Consider the following 20,174-nt stretch of genomic DNA (forward strand, 5'->3'; position numbering starts at 1 on the left):
AAAATGATATAAAATTGGGTACAGAATGGTCAAAATCAAGCTCAGGCCATACTATCTTGACTTTAAGTCCCTAAAGTAGGCCCAACTTCAAAAACATTGGATCAGCTCCTCCCATAATGCACCTCTACAGTGTCTTTTGTTAGAGCTTGTCTGCCATCACTCTCTCTAAGTTTTGTAGGCTTAAAGCCAGGCTCAGTGTCACTCCTTGTGGCTACTAAAAATGGTGTAGTGCCCCTTTAGGATGCAGGATTTGAATGATGTGTTTTTTAAGGCTAGCAGCACTTTTGGATTTGGATGTCTGACAGTAACCAAAAGCTTCATCCAACCTGCTTAAAATTGGACCATTCTCCTGCCAGAAACCTGCAGAATCACTAAATATTCCTCTCTTCCCTCACAGTGGAATCGTATGCATAAAAAAATCATTCGGGGGTTAGGCAGCGTCTTCAGAAGAGATGTGAAGCGACTAATTAGAGATTCTGCACAGCTTCTGTTTTGGACCTTTTATTTCAAGCACCATCCGCTTTCCTTATCTTCTGGATTCTTGTGTTTCACCCTGACCCCTCCAAGCCCTTTCAGCTCAGCCCAACCTGGCCAGGTCAGATTTCTCTATTCAGAGCGAAATCAATAGCAAACTAAAGGAGATCATTAGTCACTTGGCTTTCAAACGGAGCTCTGCCTCAGTTCCAGAAATACAGCGGTGAGATTACCACCCACAGCTCTGCAAATCCAAGACGTGGGGAGACGAACTAATTATTTGTGGCAGATAATTGCTCTCAGGTTGTGCTAATGCTACCACATGTGTGGGTGCACATACACAGCAGCTCTTTTCTGTGATGATATGGCCTTTCTCTCAACAAAACCTCATTAGATAAAATGTTTAATTAAAAAGAGGGTGTGAAAAACATTATTTAAGTGAGTAACTGCCTCATTCCAGTCACATACTGTAGTTTGGATCCCAAATGAGGAGTTAGTATCATCTCTCCATCATCCTTCTCTGTCTTGTTGAGCAATGTGAGCACATTTCTTCCAGTCATTAGGCGCTGCTCGATAAAGAACAAAGAAAAAGTGGGAAGCAACCTCCTCAAGTCAATTATTATGAAGTGTGACACAGGTGTAAGGTGGACTGACTGAGTGTAACACGTTTGTATCTTCTCTTCTCAGGTTCAACACAGGTTCAGGAACGGGCACACTGGTTAGCAAAGTACAGGTCAATCAGGGCCGCTGGCATCAGCTGGTGGTGACTCGCAACCGGCGCAACGCCCTGCTCAGCGTGGACAACGAGCCGCACATCGAGGGCGAGAGTCCACGCGGCACAGACGGCCTCAACCTGGACACTCACCTGTTCATTGGGGGAGTGACCGAGGATATGAAGGCGGAGTAAGACCTCTCATCTACTGTACAGTTACACAATGTGATGAAAACATCCAGGAAGTTAATCAAAATCCTTCAAATTAAACCTTTCAGTCTACGGCTTTTAATTTTGATTTCAGCTCTTGAATCCAGTTTCCCATTTTTGTTTATTTTGCTGACCAATTCTGATATTTTTATCTACAGTACATCCAACTTCCATGGCCAGATTAAGGCTGTAGGGTAAAAATTAGCTGTACTGCTAAAATTTTGTAGTAGTCTAGCAAAACAGAGATGTATTTAATGATGTGTACCATGTACATTTTGACACAGGCAGAACCCACCGTAAAGCTTTTATCTTTCCAGTTGATATTGTGCTCTAAAAGTGCATGTTCCCGAATACATTTTCAGTTAATTAAGTTACAACAACTGACCCATTGAATATGGACCATCCAAGGCCCACTGAGGGTCTGGGTTGCCCAGCTGATAATCCAGACTTTCTGGATCTCCTTTATTAGTTGGCTAAAGGACTTTGCAAACAAACAGCAAAGCGAAAGCCAACCAAACATCTTTTTCAACATGTTGATCTCTCGTTTGTAATAAGATACAGTCACTTTAAAGGTGCGATATGTAAGATTTGGACACCTGTCAAATTCATACTCAAAACAAATTGGGGCAGCATATCACCAGAGTACCTGCTAACTCCTGCTAACTGTAGCTGCTGTTAGCTAGTTAGCTCAGTTAGCCGTGCAGCTAGTGGTTCGGACAGGGAGCTCAGGGACCAAGTCCTGCTCGTGTTTACACTGCTAGCACTTGAGGTTTGGACCGGGATGGGCCGGGGCTAGCTGGTTAGCATGCTAACTTGCGTAGATATCTCTAAAACACAATACATAAAATACTAACTATTTACATTCTCTCTTCTCTCTTTCTCTTTTTTCTTTTTTTTTTTTTTTTTTGAATGTTTTCAACTGAAATTCTTTCACAGCGCCCCTTTGACACTGAAAATAATCATATCATCACCTTTTTCAGAATTTAAGAGGCAGTTGTTTTTGCACTTCATTGTTAAGAGAACAATTTGTAAGATATCACCAACAACAAAAAAAGAACTAACATTATCAACAGAATGTGAAGAAACAACAGGGCTGACATTACATCAACACTGGTTTTGTACTGTGTTGCAGACACCTTGCCCATCCTGTCACTTTCGTACTGTAAGAGGCGAGTCTCAGCTGGGAGATATATGTCAGCAGCGACTTTGCTACATTTCACAAGCTCTCTTAGCTTTGATTGTAATAAATGAACAAAATTGAAATAATTTTAATAAATAATTCAAAAATGTTATTATTATTGTATAAACTTTGCCCTTTGTATGATTTTGGATCACCCCTTGGTCTTATATTGTAGGACTGTACTTGAGAGTCATGTCAGTATACTGTCAGTAAAACATTGGTTGCTCCATAATTAAGCAGATTTTGATAAGAACTGTTGAACAATCTTAGAAAACAGTAAGGATTTGAAGTCAATCAACAACTGGAAAGAAACTGAATAAGACTCAAATGATATCATACGGTATGCAGGATAGAGCATGTTCTTTACTCTCAGCTCTGTGTTATTAACTGAGGGTTGGTAGTGTAATAATTGTAACTGCAGGCTCTTTTAACATTACATTCCTCCCCTTCCCTTTTTTTACTTCAGTGTGAGGGAAAGGACAGCGGTGGCCACGGGTCTGGTTGGCTGCATCCGCATGCTGGACGTCAACAACCGTGTGCTCAACCTGCAGGAGAGTGGTGGTGACAGCCTGTACGGCAGCGGTGTGGGTGAATGCGGCAACAACCCCTGCCAGCCAAATCCCTGCAAAAACGGTGCTGCGTGCCAGGTCAAGGAGGCAGAGATGTTCCACTGCAAGTGCAGCAAAGGATTCTGGGGTAAGATGGCAACCAAAGCAGCGTTCTTAGTGGTCACACGGGGATTCCTGGACATTTTAAGAAGTTTATTCAGCTTTAAGTAGAAAATATGTAAATTCTTGTGCGAACTTTCTAACACCTTGTTAAAATAGCTCTACTTTGCCTTCTCTTCTGGGATTCACTGTGGTCATGACTTACCCGAAAATCCTAAGTAAGCTTGACAGCCTAATTTGACAGTGTAACTCATGCCCCTTGCAGGAGTGCTGGAAGTCATTTTGTAAACACCAACACCATCAAATCTGTGTCCAACACAGTAACGAGAGATTAAATGTTGACACGGCGCAGAAAACATGAAAACGTCCACCAAATGCTCAGTGAACGGCCTTTGGCCTATCTCTTCTCACACATCCGTTCCTTCTCTTTTTCTCTCCCTTCAGCAGATGCCAACTAACAAGCAACTCAGAGAGAATATAGTTAAGAGCAGACACCATCAGGGCCTAGCCAAGTGTGCCCCTCGCTGGTTGTACCGCAGCCGACTGCTGAAAGTTTCACACCAGAATCAAATTAATTGTCAGAGTTAACGTTTACGCTCGAATAGTAAAGGATTTTATACTCAAGCGGGGGCAGCTCGGCGGTTAGGGAAACCACCTTTCAGACAACTTTTAAGAGCCCTTTTCCTTGAATTTAAGCTGCGGATCAATAAAGCATCACATTACATTATAATGGCCGTTTGTATAAGAGGTGCTTTTATGTTTTGTTGTTATTGAAAGCCGGAGAAGAAGCGAAGATAACCCTTTCACTCCGAAGAATCATCGCTGTGATCAAATTTGTGTTGGCAACATGGTGCAAAATGAATGGTGTTGATGAGAATTGGACCATAGCCTGCAGACTCACATTCAAGTTAATTTTGTCATCATGTCAATTTAGAAACCGGCCAAGACTACCGGCCTCGAAGGGAGGGAAGGATCACAGGAAAACAAGAGAGATAAAGTAAATGGGTGGAGTGAGGGGGAGATGAGAACATGTCAGGACAGCCTGATGAATGAGAGAGGTGAGAGAGTATTAGAGTTAAGAAGATAGGAGAGGATGTGAAGAAAAAAAAAGAGCGGTGGTAGGGCAGAAGTAAGAGAGGAGGATATAAGCTGGCTTTCAAAAGCATGAGTGAGGAAAAACGGGGGAGCCCTGTGAGCTCAGCGGGGATGGGGTTCATTAAAGCGCTCTCCTCACCACAGGCTCTGACTGCTAAAGTAATGACGGGTGAATTCAGATGGGCTGTGGCAGAGGGCAAAACCATCATCCACCAGACGCTCCCGAGCCTTTCCCACAGTCGGCGTTGGCCCAGAAACACGGCCGCGTGGCGGGGGAAGCTCTCCACTGTTTAATCTGGACGTGTAATATTTCCAAATCCTATTAGAAAATGACCTCCATTACAGAGGAAATCCTCATACCCCGCTTCTCTCCCCTTCTTTTGTGTCTCCCCCTCCTCTCACATGGAACAAAAGAGAAAGCAGTTGAAATTGTTGGTGGTTTTCCCATTGTTAACGTGCATGTGTGTGTGTGCGTAGGTCCAACTTGTGCTGATGTCCATGATCCATGCGAGCCTAACAGGTGCCATCCATCCTCTCAGTGCCAGGCGCTCCCCGAGGGAGGCTACAAATGCGAGTGTCCAACGGGACGTGAAGGGAGACACTGCGAGAAAGGTAATGTGACTAAACACTGTATATCATGGTGTAAAGGGGCAGTCCACACCATGAACCATCACTATAATGATAGCTGTAATGATAATGATGTGAGCATCCACACTGATGAACCAAAACGCTCTGTGAACAGGGGGCGCCAAGTACTGGCTGCGTGATCCAGGTTAGGAATGGATATTGATGACCTGTTACTGCTGTACATCACGCAGAGAAACAAAAATGAACCCAGAAATGATGAGAAAATCCAACGCTGTTACAAGAGTTGTCGACTTTTGAGAGAAATTTTAGTCATGCTTTTTTATGAATAAGCATCAATCACAGATCATTAAAGAGGACATCGGTAAAGACGAAACAAACTTCAGAGAATTGTGGATAATGTAGGCAGGTTTTGAAAAGAAAAGTGTTGGTGTCGTGTGTGTTGGAATAAAAAAAAGGCGATTCTGGTTCTGCTGTTTGGATTTTGATAATTTGTGTATAAACTGTCCATAATGAGTCTAACATTGTGATAGGAGTGTAATGCAGACCAGTGGACTGCTTTTCAAAACCTGGTGCCTACATTACCTATGATGCAGCCACTGAGTGACATCACTGGAGACAATTTATGAGATTACATGCAGCTTCTTCTAGAGCCACAAAAGGCTTTATACTATTTTCTGACATATGCAGTAGTACTCCCCAAGACCTGTAAACACACGTTATTATGTAAAATTGGTGGACTTACCCTTTAACGCCATATATTTATAGCCCAGTTTTTCTCTCCAGTGCTTATCAAGAAAGACCAGTGTTTTGGTCTGGTTTCCCTCTTTCTGTGTTTTTTCTTTCCGCTCTGTGACATTTCCATCCATCCTGAATCAAAAAGGGAGATCAAACACAGAGAGACAGGAAGGAGGGGGTTGAGCCTTCAGGGTGGCAGGGTGGGTTGCAGAACTGAGGTAGATGATTGGCCCCGTCGGGCCATTCGCCACATCGACTCGGCTGCGCTTGTTAGCGGGTAAGCGGCAGCGAAGCCGCATTCTTCCCCCACTGCCTCCCTTGCTGCCTATCCGCCCACAGGTGTTGTGTTCAAACATTGTTGTTGCTACTGAGCTGCACACGGCAGAACCGGGCCACGGCTGGGGAAAAGACCAGAGCACGACTCAGCTGCTTTTGAAGTTCATCATTAGCACTTTCGGCGATGCCACATCCTGAAGTCTCCCCGTGGTTTTTCCTCCTCCCTGGCTTTTTAGATGTTGTCATGAATGTTTGCAGAATTGACTTCTGTAACTGTGAATGACAGAGAACACACACACTATCATGCATGTTCCCAACAAAAGAGAAACCCTTGGGAATTTAGAAAAATCCAGATGGGGATAGCCTCCATCCAAGTCCCAGTTCACAGGTGATTGAAATAAATTGAGGTGAACTAAAATCAATGCTGTGTGAGCCGCAGCGTCTCCCATCCCAAAAGGCTATTTTTTTCACAGGAATCAATGAGATGACTAATCGCATCAGTCCTCCCTGCCCGCAGTGATTTATGGGAGCGTCAGTCAGCCAGAGTGTCAGCCCCAGACAGGAGCTCACAGATAAGGCGGCAGTCAGGCGGACGTACTCTCTCAGGGCTGTGCCGAGAACAGTTAAAAAGACAGGTAGCTCAGAGCCCACTCATCAGAACCCTGAAGGTGAATTAGTCATCGTATTAAGTGTGTGTAACGTACTGTGCACGCATGTTCAGTTGAGCTATGGTTTCCATTTCATTTCTGCCAGGGTTCGTCAGTGCAGCTCGCTGCTATAATACCCACCATCAAGGGCTTTTCTCAAGGGTGTTCCAATAGTATTGAATGGCCTCCTTCTCTATGTGCTTCTGCCCTGTGATAGTGTAAATCATTACAATTTAGTGATGAAAGCAGGATCACTTGAACTCAGCCAGTCCTTGAAAATATAACCGCAGGGAGGAGTTTAAATTTCAAGCAATGTTTTACATTCAGCACCTTAACTAAATTAAGCCACGGACCAACTAACGTGTGTGTGAGAGACAGACAGTGTGTCTGTGATTCACACTGGAAGCATTTCTGTTGAGGAGCTGATTGATTGGAGGTGCGACCGGGGGCTCTGAGTGCAGCTACAAAGTTTTGTTTTGTGTGTTTTTAGCTGCTTTGCTATTGCCTTTCCTGATTTTATATTGTTTTGATGGGTTTTTATTGCAAGTACTAATTAGGTAGCATTACTACAATATAAACAAAATTACCTCGGAGCTTACCTCAGTGCTGGATGCAACAGCTCCCTAAGTATCGCCTCTGTGGCGTTTATTTCGCAGGATAATTGTAAAAAGTTCAACTTGACCAACTTTTCATGGACGTCGAGCTCGACTCGTCTCGTGGGTTTCCCTGGTCACCCAACTCTCTCCACTGGCCGGACCTCTGGTGACTTATTGATCAGGGTGCTTTCATTTTGAACACAGGGTGAAATAGAGAAAAAACCCCTCCACTACTAGAAACTACTATCTGAGCAGCTCTGTTGCTCTATTAGAGTTCAGTTTAGTGCACGTATACTTATTGTGTGTGCAAGACTATTTTTCCCTCTCCTCCATGGTGCTTGCCATCATCATTAGCAGTCTTCTGCACAATAGCTAATTAGCTTTCTCATCTCCGTCTGCCTTCCCCATCCCGACTCGACTCAGCTAATCCCAGCCAATTACGAATAAAAGCTTTCTTGCCTGCTACATAGGTATGTGTCTTGTGTGCGTGTGTGTATGCCTGTACATGAGCGTCTAGTATTGCATATCCATCTGAATGATGTTAGTTTCTGCAAACAGCACCATAAACACATACCCCCGGGTGACACTTGAGTGATTTTTAATGTCAAGCCACTTGTTAGAAGGATGGCACGGTGCCTGTCCTAATCACTCCAGACAGCCAGAAACGGGACAGCCAGACGCAGACCCATCGCAAAGACATGAATTTGTAAAAAGGCCTGCCAAAAATACAATGGCTGCATTATTTCATGGGTCCCGGCTGTGGTGTTAAACTCTACATGTCTCCAAAGGTTCTTTGTCATACTGTGGCGGGCTGTGTAATCAGTCTGACATAAGGGTTTTTGAATTTTTTTGTTTGAATTTCTGTCAAGAGAAAGTCTTAAAGGCTATGAAAACACAAATCCATCTCTTTCCATAACGCTGACAGGTTCCTCAAAGATACACTGACAATCCCCGGATTTTCAATTCTGTCAGCAACAAAAAACGATACCTGAGGATGAGTATAGTCTCTTTGTTTTTTCCAGTGGCTGAGAGGAGAGGGGCTTACATGCCGCTGTTCAACGGGGACTCTCACGTGGAGCTAAAGGGGCTCCATCTCTACGGTCACGACCTGCGGTAAGTCCCATGTGTCCGCATGAAACCCACACGGCTAAGACTGTGTATTACTGAACACGTGATATCATGTAGTTTGTTCCGTGCCTCGGGCAGAGCTGCCTCATTTAAGCATGAGCTGAAGTAACAATACAATGTGTAAGAATTTGCCTTCCAAATTACACACTCTAAATGAACAGGGAGCAGCATATCACCAGAGTTACTGCTTACTGCTGCTTATGTCGCTGCCCTGGTTAGCTCATATAGTTGTGCAGCTAGCGGTTTGGACTGGGAGCCCCAGGACCAGGGGAGTGTCAGTGTTTTTACACCACTAGATCAGAAGCTTTGGAGCAGAGCGGGTCGGGGCTAGCTGGTTAGCATGCTAACTTCTGTAGATATCTCTGCACCACATTACATCAACATGTTAAAACTGCTATTTATTCACACTCTGTTGGTCATTTTTTTCGTATCTCTCACTAATTTCCATATAAAAGAGAGCACCAGTGCACCAAAACAAGCAAACAAGACTCTTTTGATCATGCGCACAGTTATCCCTGACTCTTGCGTATGTCTGCAGCCAAAAGCTCAGCATGACAGTGATTCTCATGGCCAACGACTCCAACGGTTTGATCTTCTACAACGGGCAAAAATCTGACGGAAAAGGAGACTTCATCTCTCTGTCGCTCAATAACGGCATCCTGGAGTTCCGCTACGACCTGGGGAAGGGACCCGCTACCATCAGGTCAGCATCGTCGTCTAAGAGAGGGTTTAACGTACACAATGGGGGGAAAAAACAACTCTATAAAGACAAGACATGTAAAAGATTAATTGGGGTGACAGGCTGCAGGTATAATATATTGTATATGACTCACCTAAGTGTGTAATTTTAGGAGTAAGGAACCAATCCAGCTGAACGTGTGGAACACCATCAACCTGGAGCGCTCCAACCGCAAAGGAGAGATCATGGTGAACAAGAAGGACCCCGTCCGAGGGGAGGCACCGGTAAGAAAGGGCAACTACCAAGCTGCTGCTAATGGTTACCTTGCTTTTGGCATGCAGGACTGATAAGCCTTTACTATGCTTAGCCTTGCTTGTGCCGTATATACTGTATTTGTTTGATCATGTCATCGCCACAACCTCGAGCCTCCGTGCTCCCTTTCGCCTTTGTCGTGACGGTTCAACTCGCCACTTCAGGCACAGTTGAATCAGCAAACCTTCCCCCTTTGCTGAGGTTATCCACACTGGTTCACACCAGCTGCCTCTGCCGGGCTTGATTTGCTGGAAATACGGCGCTATCTCTCGACATACGTCAAGGTAAGAGGGAGAGCTCCAGATGTAGAGGGCCAGTTTGACAGGTTGTCTTAATTTTGGAAGTCTTGTAAAAAAAAAACCTCTGCTTTTCAGCTTACTGACACACTGGAGATAAAAACTTGGTGTTGCATACAGAAAGCGAAAAGCAGCTTTTACTGCTGGTATACAGTCAATTTTATAAATTCAGCCTTTGAGGTGGTGTCTGGGGAGGTGGAGGCAGATAAAGCAGATAGCAGCAGCGAGAGGAGCGTAATGAAACTCCTCAGCCCCGCGTCTAGACCAATAAAGCAGGTACATGCTTCCAAATGAAGGCGATCTAATAGTTTGATAAGCCTGTAAGTCATCCAATTATATTAAACAGTGTAATTTGTGATTATGAACATGCACTCTGTCAACTCCATCATCTTCCACTAAGACGCGATGCTCTCCTCCGCTTTTTTTTTTTCTCTCTCTCGCTGCTCTGTCCTTCCCCCACCGCCTCCCATCGTCCATATGGTAATTGTGTTTTACTCCAGCAACACAGGCAGAAAATCTTATTAAAAGGAGGAGAGCAAGGGAAGAGCGAAGATGGTTGGGGAGGGGAGAACGCTAAGGGATGAGCTGAGACTAGTTATGGAGCTCAATGCAGAGAGAAGCATCCAGTATGGCTCTCAGCTAATTGTCCCCCCTGCTCCTGCTGTAAGAACTAAGGGGGGGTGTTGGGAGGCTTTTGCTCAGAGAAGCACATATCATATCAAAGGTGGTCACACACAGGCACATGTGTGGATACAAAGTGCATGCTGGGAGTGTTCAACATATCAAAGAGGGCTCGGGCCGCCAGCATGATGGAGTACATACTTTGAACAGCACACAGGTACAGATAGGAGGAATAAAAATCTCAGTGAATGGCAGCAGTCTGTAAATGAGGTTGAGTTAAGTGGCACAACTCACCGTCCCTCTTCCATGGAGTTTTTTTTTCCTTTCATCTTTTCTTAGTGGCACCAGCTGCTTCGTGCATGCCCTTCTTAGACCTGCTGCCTCATTTGCATCCAGTGTAAACACACGTGCACAGCTTTGTGGGTTGTGTGTGTATGTACAGTGTATAATGCTAAGGTGCATGTGAAAAAAAGTGGGCTCTTCACATTCCGTATGTTCTTATTTACAGGAGACACATTATGCTCATTTTCAGGTTCACAATTTAGTTTTGACTTACTACTAGAATGGGTTTACATGCATTAATGTTCGAAAAACACAATCAGTTCTCTAATACTGTCTAAAACGCTCTATTTGAGCTCCTGACTCTTCCTGGCCCCCCTTCCTGAAAACTCAGTGTGCTCTGATTGGTCAGCTCACACACGCCTGACCCAGCAACGCTAACAAGCAGAGCAGCTGTGCTAAATCAATTATTACGTGCCAAACTAGCCGCTTGGCATAAATTATGCAAATGCAAGACACGGTGCCATAATGTGATGTCACAAAGTCACAGAATTACAGGCTTTACTGACGAGGTGTTTCAGAAAAAACGAAAAAGCATAATATGTCTCCTTTGATATACTTACCTCACTTGTCTGTGCTACACTGCAGCTATGTTTAATGCTCTTACAGATGTGCCCAGTGTGAATGTGTGTGTGCGTAAGAGTGTGTGTGTGTGTGTGTGTTTCGTGGAGCTTCTGCACTCGCCTAGCTCTGCATGCCTCTCTGTGCACAGACACTTACTAGTCTTCCCCTAATAACTCTCTTCCTCCCTATTTTCTTTTCTTCTCTATGATGTGCTGTCTGGAAATAAGAAATCACGCAAGGTAATGAGACAAGTCCCAGTCACACCTAAGCCCATATTTCATTTGAGTCGTTCACTACGTCCTCTCACCCCCATCTCTCCATGCAACAACAGCACAGGAATGAAAAAAAGCAAAAGAAGGTACTTCTGCAGAGCTGCGGGCAGCTTTAAAGGTGCCAGTTCTGTAGAAAAACTTTGCCATTTCATATTCCCATACATGCACACACACACAGCACCGAAGTAGAGACGCTCTTAAAGAACACGGTTTGGCTTTCACCTCGGCCCATCTGCTGTGGGGGCGGAAGAGGGTGGGAAGAAGGAGAAGACACAGTCATCTTTGTGACGGCCATTGTTTTTAGCAACAAAGAAACGTCTTCATTAGGCCGGCGTAGGCGGGGATATCACGCCAGTGCCGCGTGGCTGTCGAGAAGCGAGAGCGAAGGCAGGGGAGGCGAGCGAAGGGTAGGAAGTATACCGGAGGAGACGGTGAGGTGCCAAGCCAAGCCGGGCTGTTCTTTTGTCATCTGCTCTCACTTCTTTTCTGCAACGGGAACAATCCGCCATAATATCACAAAGTCGCTCACTCTTTCACCCACTCGCTCACCCCATTACAACACTCACCGAGCGAGAATCACTCCACAGAACCAGCTGTCCTCTCTCACCAGGTGCAGATTATTACCTGTTTGAAACAGAACATGACGCACCGCTTCATTGCATGCAATCGTAGAGTCATAGGAAAGTAACCTTGCACAGGTACAGTGAGTACCACATTAAGGAGGAGTGACATCTCAAACAAGATCAAAAAGTCCAAGGGAACAGGTTCAGTGTCAGTCACCTGCAGAGATAGTGAGTGTTACCGAGCAGTAAGGTGTACATAAAGAGCCTGAGGTGGCCAACTCTGCCCTGCAGTTGGTAACAACTTTTGTTTGAGCCCAAAGGCACCAGCCACAGCTGGGTCCACCAGCTTTGGCCAAGGTCCCCGCCCCGTCGCTGTTGGAAGCGGCTCAAGGTGCAGTGACACAGCCCCGGGCTTCAGCCAAGCACGGCTGCCTCTTGCACTCCAAATCCCATCCTAAATAAAAGCATAGCCGGTGCCAGCTTGCCTGCACAAAGCCTGTTTATTTGGCCCCTTCCATCATTTTTCCAGCAATTAACTCCACTTTACCCCTCTGGCAATTACTGCTCTACATAAAATAAAGATCATTAATTCCCTCCTTCTGAAGTGGGCAGGCTCTTCCCTGCAAAAGGAGGAAGCGGCACCTTGCTAATGCAAAGCAATTGTCCCAAAGGTTTGGTGGAAAGAATCGAATTTCATAGCCGTCTGCTGCGCAAATGAATTGCAATTAATGTGTCTCCACACTCAACTGTTTGAAAGGTCGGTGCTTATGATCAGCCATTCATTAGAGATGTCTGTAAAGAACCGTCCATATCTCAAGTCCAGCCTGCTCCTGATTTCCCTTTGTAGTCTCTTTTTATGTCTCCAAGATAGAGGATAATTGACCACTCTCTCTGAGAGACATAGAAATCAATTATGTTGTAATGTATCAAGTGTATTGACGTGGAGAGAAGGCAAGGAAGTGCAGTTTAAAGCCTCTGCCAGCCACAATATGGGTAAATCCTTTCTTTTTAATGGGACAATCTATACGAATGTGACATGTCTGCAAATGTGGTTTATTAATCTCACTCTTTATAAGGATACAACTTATATCGTGCTCCCTGGACACAAGCACATAGCTCACCAAAGTAAAACTGTAAACCACTAAGTCCTGAACAGAAAGCCTCTGAGATAAAACTGCAGACTGCAAAGATTAAATTGGACGTTTTCTTTAGTTTGCACAGTTCCAGCTCACCCGTTGATACCTCTTTGTGTCCTGTCTCATCAGAACATGCACGTAGACCTTAACCTCAAAGAGTCTCTTTTTGTTGGCGGAGCTCCCGACTACAGCCGACTGGCAAGAGCCGCTGCACTCACGGAGGGCTTCAAAGGAACAATCCAGAAGGTAAATGTTTACAAGCCTCTGTTTGTTGAAGGATATTGTGTCATTGGATCCTACGGATGTATACATTTTATTTTAATGAATCAGGGCTCTTGTGCCTTCGTAGAAAATCCAACCCCTAAGTTATTAGCTGTCCAGCTTTCATACTACAGACCCCCGTATTAGTGATTTTCCATTATAAGCTCACGCTGTGACGGGCAGTGACTCTGCTCATTTGGATTAGCGTGCACTAATAATAGAATGCACATTTTTGAAGTCCCTCCCTTTCGCTACTCTCAGATCTTTCCCTGACAGCTTTCCAGTTTCTTTTTTTCTTCGACTTTCCAGCAAAAAGCTCATCTCTGAGTGCCAAAAATAACCCAGTAGAACAAAGGCAGGATGTTACTGTTTGTGCAAACTTGTCATTAGTTCTCCTCTGCAAACTTTCCCTTGACAGTTTCGAGCAAATCAAAAGCTAAATGTGGCGTTTGTCTTACTGGGCCTGTAGGGAATAGTTAATTATGAGGAAGATGGGATGTACTCTCAGTTTGATGTCCCTGTTTAACATGTGTGTTGTATCAACATCCAACTCATGACAGATTTTCCTGTGTGGTAACCATGTGGAATTCATACCGAGAGGAAGCACATATCAGAAGAATTTGTGTCATTGTAAACAGTTGTTTGCGCTTCTGATGTGTTGTGATAATTAGGTTTAATGATCATTCAGCAGAGAGCACAAAGCCCCATAACTCAATGCTTTCCTTTGGACAACAACCAAGAGCGGTGACAGATGATAATCTTCAAGTGCTCTTTGCTAAAGAGAGAAAAATTAAATCAGATAAATGTGACGGCAAAAGCAGTTTAAAAGCGAGATAAGAATCATAAAGGTAGCCCTCCAAGGAAAGCTGAAAAACAATTAGTATTACACAGAGTACTACATAAACAGGTCGATGAAAATAGGTTCGAAGAAGTTATTTATGATATTATACTTAAGCTTGTAGACGGGTTCATCCAAAAGCTTACTTTGGATGAAATCACAACCCCGCCCCTCCCAAATACCCAGTCTGCTCTGATTGGTTAGCTCACACATGCCTGACCCAGCACTGCTAACGGCAACACGGCAGCTGCGCTAAAATCAATTCTGACGTGCCAAACGAGCCGCTAGGCATAAATTATGCAAATTTTTGACTCTGTGATGTCATAACATCAGCATGATCTTATAACAGTAAATGTTTCAAATTCACTTCTCTATATAGCAGTTTTTTCGAGCTATTGCAGCTGTCATGATTCGTAGGACCTGGGTGAGCATGGTTTCCTTAGTTACACAGGTGTTGGGGCTTTCGTCATATGGAAGTGGGTGTGGTTTCCCTCTAAAGTCGGATGAAAACATGATGGAAAAATCCAGCCTGTATTTTGTAACTAGGCATTCAAAATGAGCTCTATATAGCTTGCATTATGCCATCAATAAATGGCTCTGAAGACATATTTTCTCGATCAGCTTCTTACTGTGAATAAACTAGCCGAGAGCAAACATCCATAAACATTTTCTCCCAACAGACACAGAACATTTTGGATTATTTAACAGTTTTTGTCCTGCCTTTTCTCAGTATTTTGATGTGGGCAGGGCTCAGTTAGTTGGAACATAATGTTGCTGTAACAGTGAGTTCCTGATTATATGAAAAGAAGTTTTTTATTGTATTTAAAAGGGTACTCGCGTGGTTTTGAATAATATAATGTAATAATGTTGGGTCACAAGAGACAAGTTCAAAAGTCAGAATCAGATGCAGAGTCCAAGTTACTCCAACTTTCAGTCCTTTTTTATTCATCAAAAAGTTTGGATACTACATTTCCTGTGCAACCAATGACATTTCTGTTGCACCCACACTGCCTAGTAAACACCTACACGTGTGGTCTCCAAGCTGAAGGTGAGACAACCCTGACGTCATCATCAGGGTTATTTTCTCAGACAGTCAGAAACTTGTCCATAACCACAGAAGACATGAAACAACTGTTGTTATGACATGACCAGTAAGCTGACCTTCATTGTGTAATATATGTGAGAAATCCTTGGTGTGTCCCTTTAACCCTGTGTCTCCTGCTCCCAGATTATTCTGATGGGTACCCCCATCCTCAGAGAAGAGAACGCCATGCGCTCTAGCAATGTAGCCATGTTCCAGGACCACCCATGTTCCCAGGAGCCCTGCCACAACGGCGGTCGCTGCAACCCCCAGCTGGACACCTACGAGTGTGTTTGCCTCAGTGGTTTCTCAGGGGGACACTGTCAGAACAGTGAGTATCTCTGGCCGTCATTTTCTGTCCTCACAGCCAAATTACATCACCATCTTGATGCTGAAACCCATATGTTACCCTAAATATATTTGTTAGTATGAGTACGATTGGTCTACATGTAAACCTGTGGGTAGCAATACTTGCTGGCTTGAGATCAGCTTATTATGGCAGTGTAAAACTGCAGTGAGTCATTGTAACTGTAGAAATTGTTCTGTTTCCTCATCCAGCATTATTTGGTTTTACTCTAAAAAGAAACATGGCAGCATTTTGGCTGCTTTAAAGTGTAGTGTGAGTGGGACTGAAATCAGTGACACTTTATGTAACGCAGCTTGTTCTTGGCTTGCGTCACTCGTAGATGAACTCCTAGTCTCATTTATAATCTGCTTATAAGACCTTTGTTTCAATTGTGTTCCGTGTAGGCAAGGTAACGATGTTGATACTAGACAAGTGATGTCTCTTTTATGTCACGGTTATTATGTATTGATTTCAAACTAAAGCAGCAGTTATGAAAATGATGAAACGTGTCGACTGAATATTCATGAAATGCTCTTTTCAAGAGTTGCACATCCCTTTCATCATCTCCCTGTCACTCTGCGAGATGTACACTCATACTGCCTCGATCTGTCTTACATACTCAGTCACTGCCTTCGCCATTAACCTTGTGCGTGTGGCCGGCTGTCCCTTTCACGTTAATTAAAACTACAAATGCACCCGCACTCTTTCCCTGCCCCATTTGCTCACACTCCATTGCCTTCAGCTCCGATAACTGAACCCTCTCTCTCTTATTGATTGGTGTGATCTCATCCCCTGAACAATCCTCTTCCCCCCCCCCCCCCTTCTGTCACAGCCATCTATGAGAAGTCTGCCGGAGAGACCGAGGCCATCGCCTTTGACGGGCGGACATTCATCGAGTACCACAATGCCGTTACAAAGAGGTAAGGAAGAGGACAAGGGGAACATCCACATCTATTCAGCTTCATCCAACATCTCCATTGTAAAAAGCTATTAGCCAAATAACCCCTCTGTCTATCCATCTCCTCCCTTGGTAAGCCGTTATGACACTGGTGATGATATCATCAGTGCTCGGGCTTCAGGGTGAACTAGGCGCTTGGCTAATAGCTCGTCCCCTCCATCCATGGCAGTCCTGACAGGATTTTACTAATTAGCGAGACGCTTAACAATGAGAGTGTTGCCTTGAGCACGCTCAGTCCGTTCTGTGGTCCACTACTTAACACACACTGGACAGAACTCACGCATGATTAAACATTTTATCATTATTTTGAATGTGTGAATGATTGTTCCTCGGTATTCAAAAATGTTACACCCTTGAAAGGGAAATAAGCTGATGACGCAAGTGTAAAATGGTGGAAATCCTGTTCCTTTAGGCAGCCGATGAGATGTTTTTACTCTCCCATCCATCTACAAGGTTGGCAAGATTGTGCCTCCAGGTTGGCACAAACAAAAATGTTTACGTGACAAACCTGAAAAGACATCAAGCATACGGCTCTATATCTTAGTCTCGCAGCTCTTCACACAAACACTCCAAAGTGTGAAAGCCGGGCCACAGTCAGATCGTCACGCTCGCACAGACACACAACTCACAAACAACTGGCTGGAGAACTCTGTCGTATACGTGTGTGTGCGTGTGTTTGCTCTTCTGTCCAGTAGTCCCGTCCTTCAGTCTGACCGCCCTTGTCTTTGTCCGCACATGTCTTGTCTCATATGAATGTCCTTCACTGTCTTTCCTTCTCACTCAAGCCAACTGACCAATGAGATCCCAGAGTAAGTAGACTTTATGACTGGGTGTTCGCCCAGCTTCCAATCAAGCCCAACTAACAGCAACCAGAAAAAGCCATCTTTGATAGTTAACCCAAATGAAGAGATTAAAGCACATTCAGTTTGCTGTCATAATTTCCTCACAGAAATCATCCTCAGCGTCAAAGTCAAATTTCTATTCCAAGCTCCACATCCCTGATTTAATTTGACAGATTTCATTATTTTAAACACATCTCGCAGCGTCATAAGATCCTTCTTTTTTTATTTTCCAGTCCAAAAATGGAAGCATGAATGTGTGCATGAGAAGCATTGTGCTCAACCCCCCCAGAGAAAATGAATTGCTGTACCAAGAATGTGCAATATTTTATGCATGGTTGTAACTCGTTCATAAACAAAATGAATTGCCTTGCACTTTACGCTGAATGGCATTATCTGTTATATGGGAAATGAATGAGACCCGTTGAAACCTGCAAGAAGAGGATACATTAAACACCCCTTAACCTAGTTTCTGGTGCCTGTAGAGTTTCTGCCTGGGAAAACCCGCGGTCATGACTTAGTTATTAAGGGGTTTTTCTTCCCGCTCATTAGCTCGGTAAGTAACCTCCTTTTAAAAAATCCCACAAAGCGGCGATGCAGAATTCAGCTCAAATTAAGCCGACTGGATTCAGCCCAGAGTTCCAATCCACGCCAGGGCTTCTGTCATTTCGTTTTTGCCAGATCTCTAACTGTAATTGTGAATAATTACGGAGTCGGCCGTACCGAGAGGCAGTGACATGTTAATCACAGATTTGTCTCCCTTTGTAGATTAGACCTCCAATTGAGATCTCTCTGCAGTGTGTAGCCATGGGCATCAATCTCACTTAGCAGGAGAGGACAGTGGTCCTTGGAGCCAGACTGTCAAAAGTTTAATGGATGTCACATTTACTAAGAGCCACAGTGAGCGTGAATCTAAGCAAACCAGAGCCCTGGCGCGGCACTCCGGAGGCGTGCCGATCAATTCAGCATGATTTGATTTTGTGAAAGAAATGAATACATTTCTCGAGAGGCTGTTAAGAGCCGGGCGAGGCCAAAATGTCAAGCGCTCACCTTGGGTTAATGTTCCTGTTACTATTTACAGCACCCTTTGATCGCCCCTCCTTCACCTCTCCGCCCGTATGTGAAACCACAGGTTGATTTTAGCTCAAAGCCCATTATTTCAGTGACAAATCATATCTCTCCGCCGCTCTCGACTGGTGTGGTGCTTGACCCCATTTTTTGGCAATTGCCCATTTTTTTAAAATTCATCGCTTCCATCTCTTGACAGAAGATAATTGCCGCTGCACCGTGGCGTGCAGCCCTCATAAATATAAAGAAGTTGTTCAATAATTGGACACTTGACTTACAGCAGCCTTTGAACTGGTGTGGACACTGACTATGAATGTACTTAATCTTGATTCTCAAAAAAAAAAATGCTTCATCCCAGGGCATTTTGCTGCATTAGCCTTCCATCTTGACTACTTCCCTTGAGAACCTCCTTTAATGGTTGTGGTGTGATCAGGGCTAAGCTACACACTTCCTATGATCACACATCTGTTGTTATCGACTGTTGACAGGGTCGATATTGTAGTAGAGCGGATAAGTTATGCTTTTTGCAGCTCCAGGTCTAAACCAGACCTCTGTGAGTCACCCAGCGGACTCACAACCCCCTTCCTTCCTCCCCTCCTTCCCCTTCTTCCTTCTTTCCTTCTGGCCTCTTGCGCTTACACTGCATGCCGTTGACTCTCTCCCCCTGCTCCCTTAAGTCCTGAGTCTCTGGAAAACCCATCTGACCAGAGGTGAGTCTCTCAAAAGCTTTTAGACTTTGGTGCTGTACACTCGCCTCTCCTCGCTTCCTCATCCCTCCCCTTCTCTTTAGACAAACCCCTCCCTGACCTCTCACAGGGCTAAACCCTCCTCCGCAGGGACAACATTGTTTCCATTAGTGAGATAGAGTTACCAATACGAAACACAAAGAGCCTCTGCTTATGCTTCAATTAATTCTGAAGTTCAGAGCTGTGATAAAACCAGCCTGAGCTGCAGCCTCTTTGCAGTAGCTGTCCTCCCTGATGGCTTTTTATTATTCTAACCACTACTGCCACCTGGAGTTTAAATGGAGGACAGCACCCGGAGGAGCCTTCTGAGAATTTAAATACACGTAATGAGTAGATAAAATCCCTCCATTTACAAAAAGAAACAGCAGCACTCGAGAAATCTCTCAAGTCGGTGGTGTATATGAGATTTAGAACGCAGCGCGCCAGCGTTGTTTTATTCATGATATATTCAGCACTTTTAATAACCTTGACCTTATCACTGACAAGCCGGTCCGATGGAGATTTATTGGGCCCTGTAAGCTCTTTGAGGGTTTGCCAGGAGAGGGTTCACTGAGCTGTATTTGTGCATTTTTTTTCCTCTCTCTCTGAAAGGGAAAAAAGCAATGGTGCTCTTAAATCATACTTTTTTTTGTTCCTGTTTACCTCAGCGGGTTCAGTTAATGAAGGGGGTCAAACTCTCTAACCTAAGCATATTTTTGAAGGAGGAAATCAAATTTGATTCTGGATTCTTTTCCCACTGCCGCTGAGGTGAACCGGCGTGATCGTTGGCCTGAGCTGTCAGAGTTGCCTTACTTTGGGCCAGCATTCAATAAACTTCAAAGTTAAATATCATCCATCATTGCTTCTGTACCAGCTGCTCTTTTCACTGTTGCTCATTATTGAAAAGAAAATACTCAGAGAAACTACTTCTTACAGCGTAAGAAGTGAGAAGGTGCCAGTTTCTCTT

At 44.3% G+C, this 20,174-nt stretch overlaps 1 protein-coding gene across 1 annotated transcript in view; it reads left to right on the top strand.

Moving 5' to 3' along the window:
- The window catches only part of LOC141000258 (agrin-like), a 173,448-nt gene that overhangs the window by 143,954 nt on the left and 9,320 nt on the right, over nucleotides 1-20,174 (top strand). The window contains exons 24-32 of the mRNA XM_073470933.1: nucleotides 1,162-1,377; nucleotides 3,043-3,272; nucleotides 4,817-4,951; nucleotides 8,204-8,294; nucleotides 8,848-9,012; nucleotides 9,161-9,272; nucleotides 13,221-13,337; nucleotides 15,419-15,602; nucleotides 16,450-16,537. Coding sequence (XP_073327034.1) covers nucleotides 1,162-1,377; nucleotides 3,043-3,272; nucleotides 4,817-4,951; nucleotides 8,204-8,294; nucleotides 8,848-9,012; nucleotides 9,161-9,272; nucleotides 13,221-13,337; nucleotides 15,419-15,602; nucleotides 16,450-16,537 — 1,338 coding nt within the window. The remainder of the gene's footprint in view (nucleotides 1-1,161; nucleotides 1,378-3,042; nucleotides 3,273-4,816; nucleotides 4,952-8,203; nucleotides 8,295-8,847; nucleotides 9,013-9,160; nucleotides 9,273-13,220; nucleotides 13,338-15,418; nucleotides 15,603-16,449; nucleotides 16,538-20,174) is intronic.

Source organism: Pagrus major, chromosome 7 (assembly GCF_040436345.1).
Source record: "Pagrus major chromosome 7, Pma_NU_1.0".
In the NCBI taxonomy this organism is placed as follows: domain Eukaryota; kingdom Metazoa; phylum Chordata; class Actinopteri; order Spariformes; family Sparidae; genus Pagrus; species Pagrus major.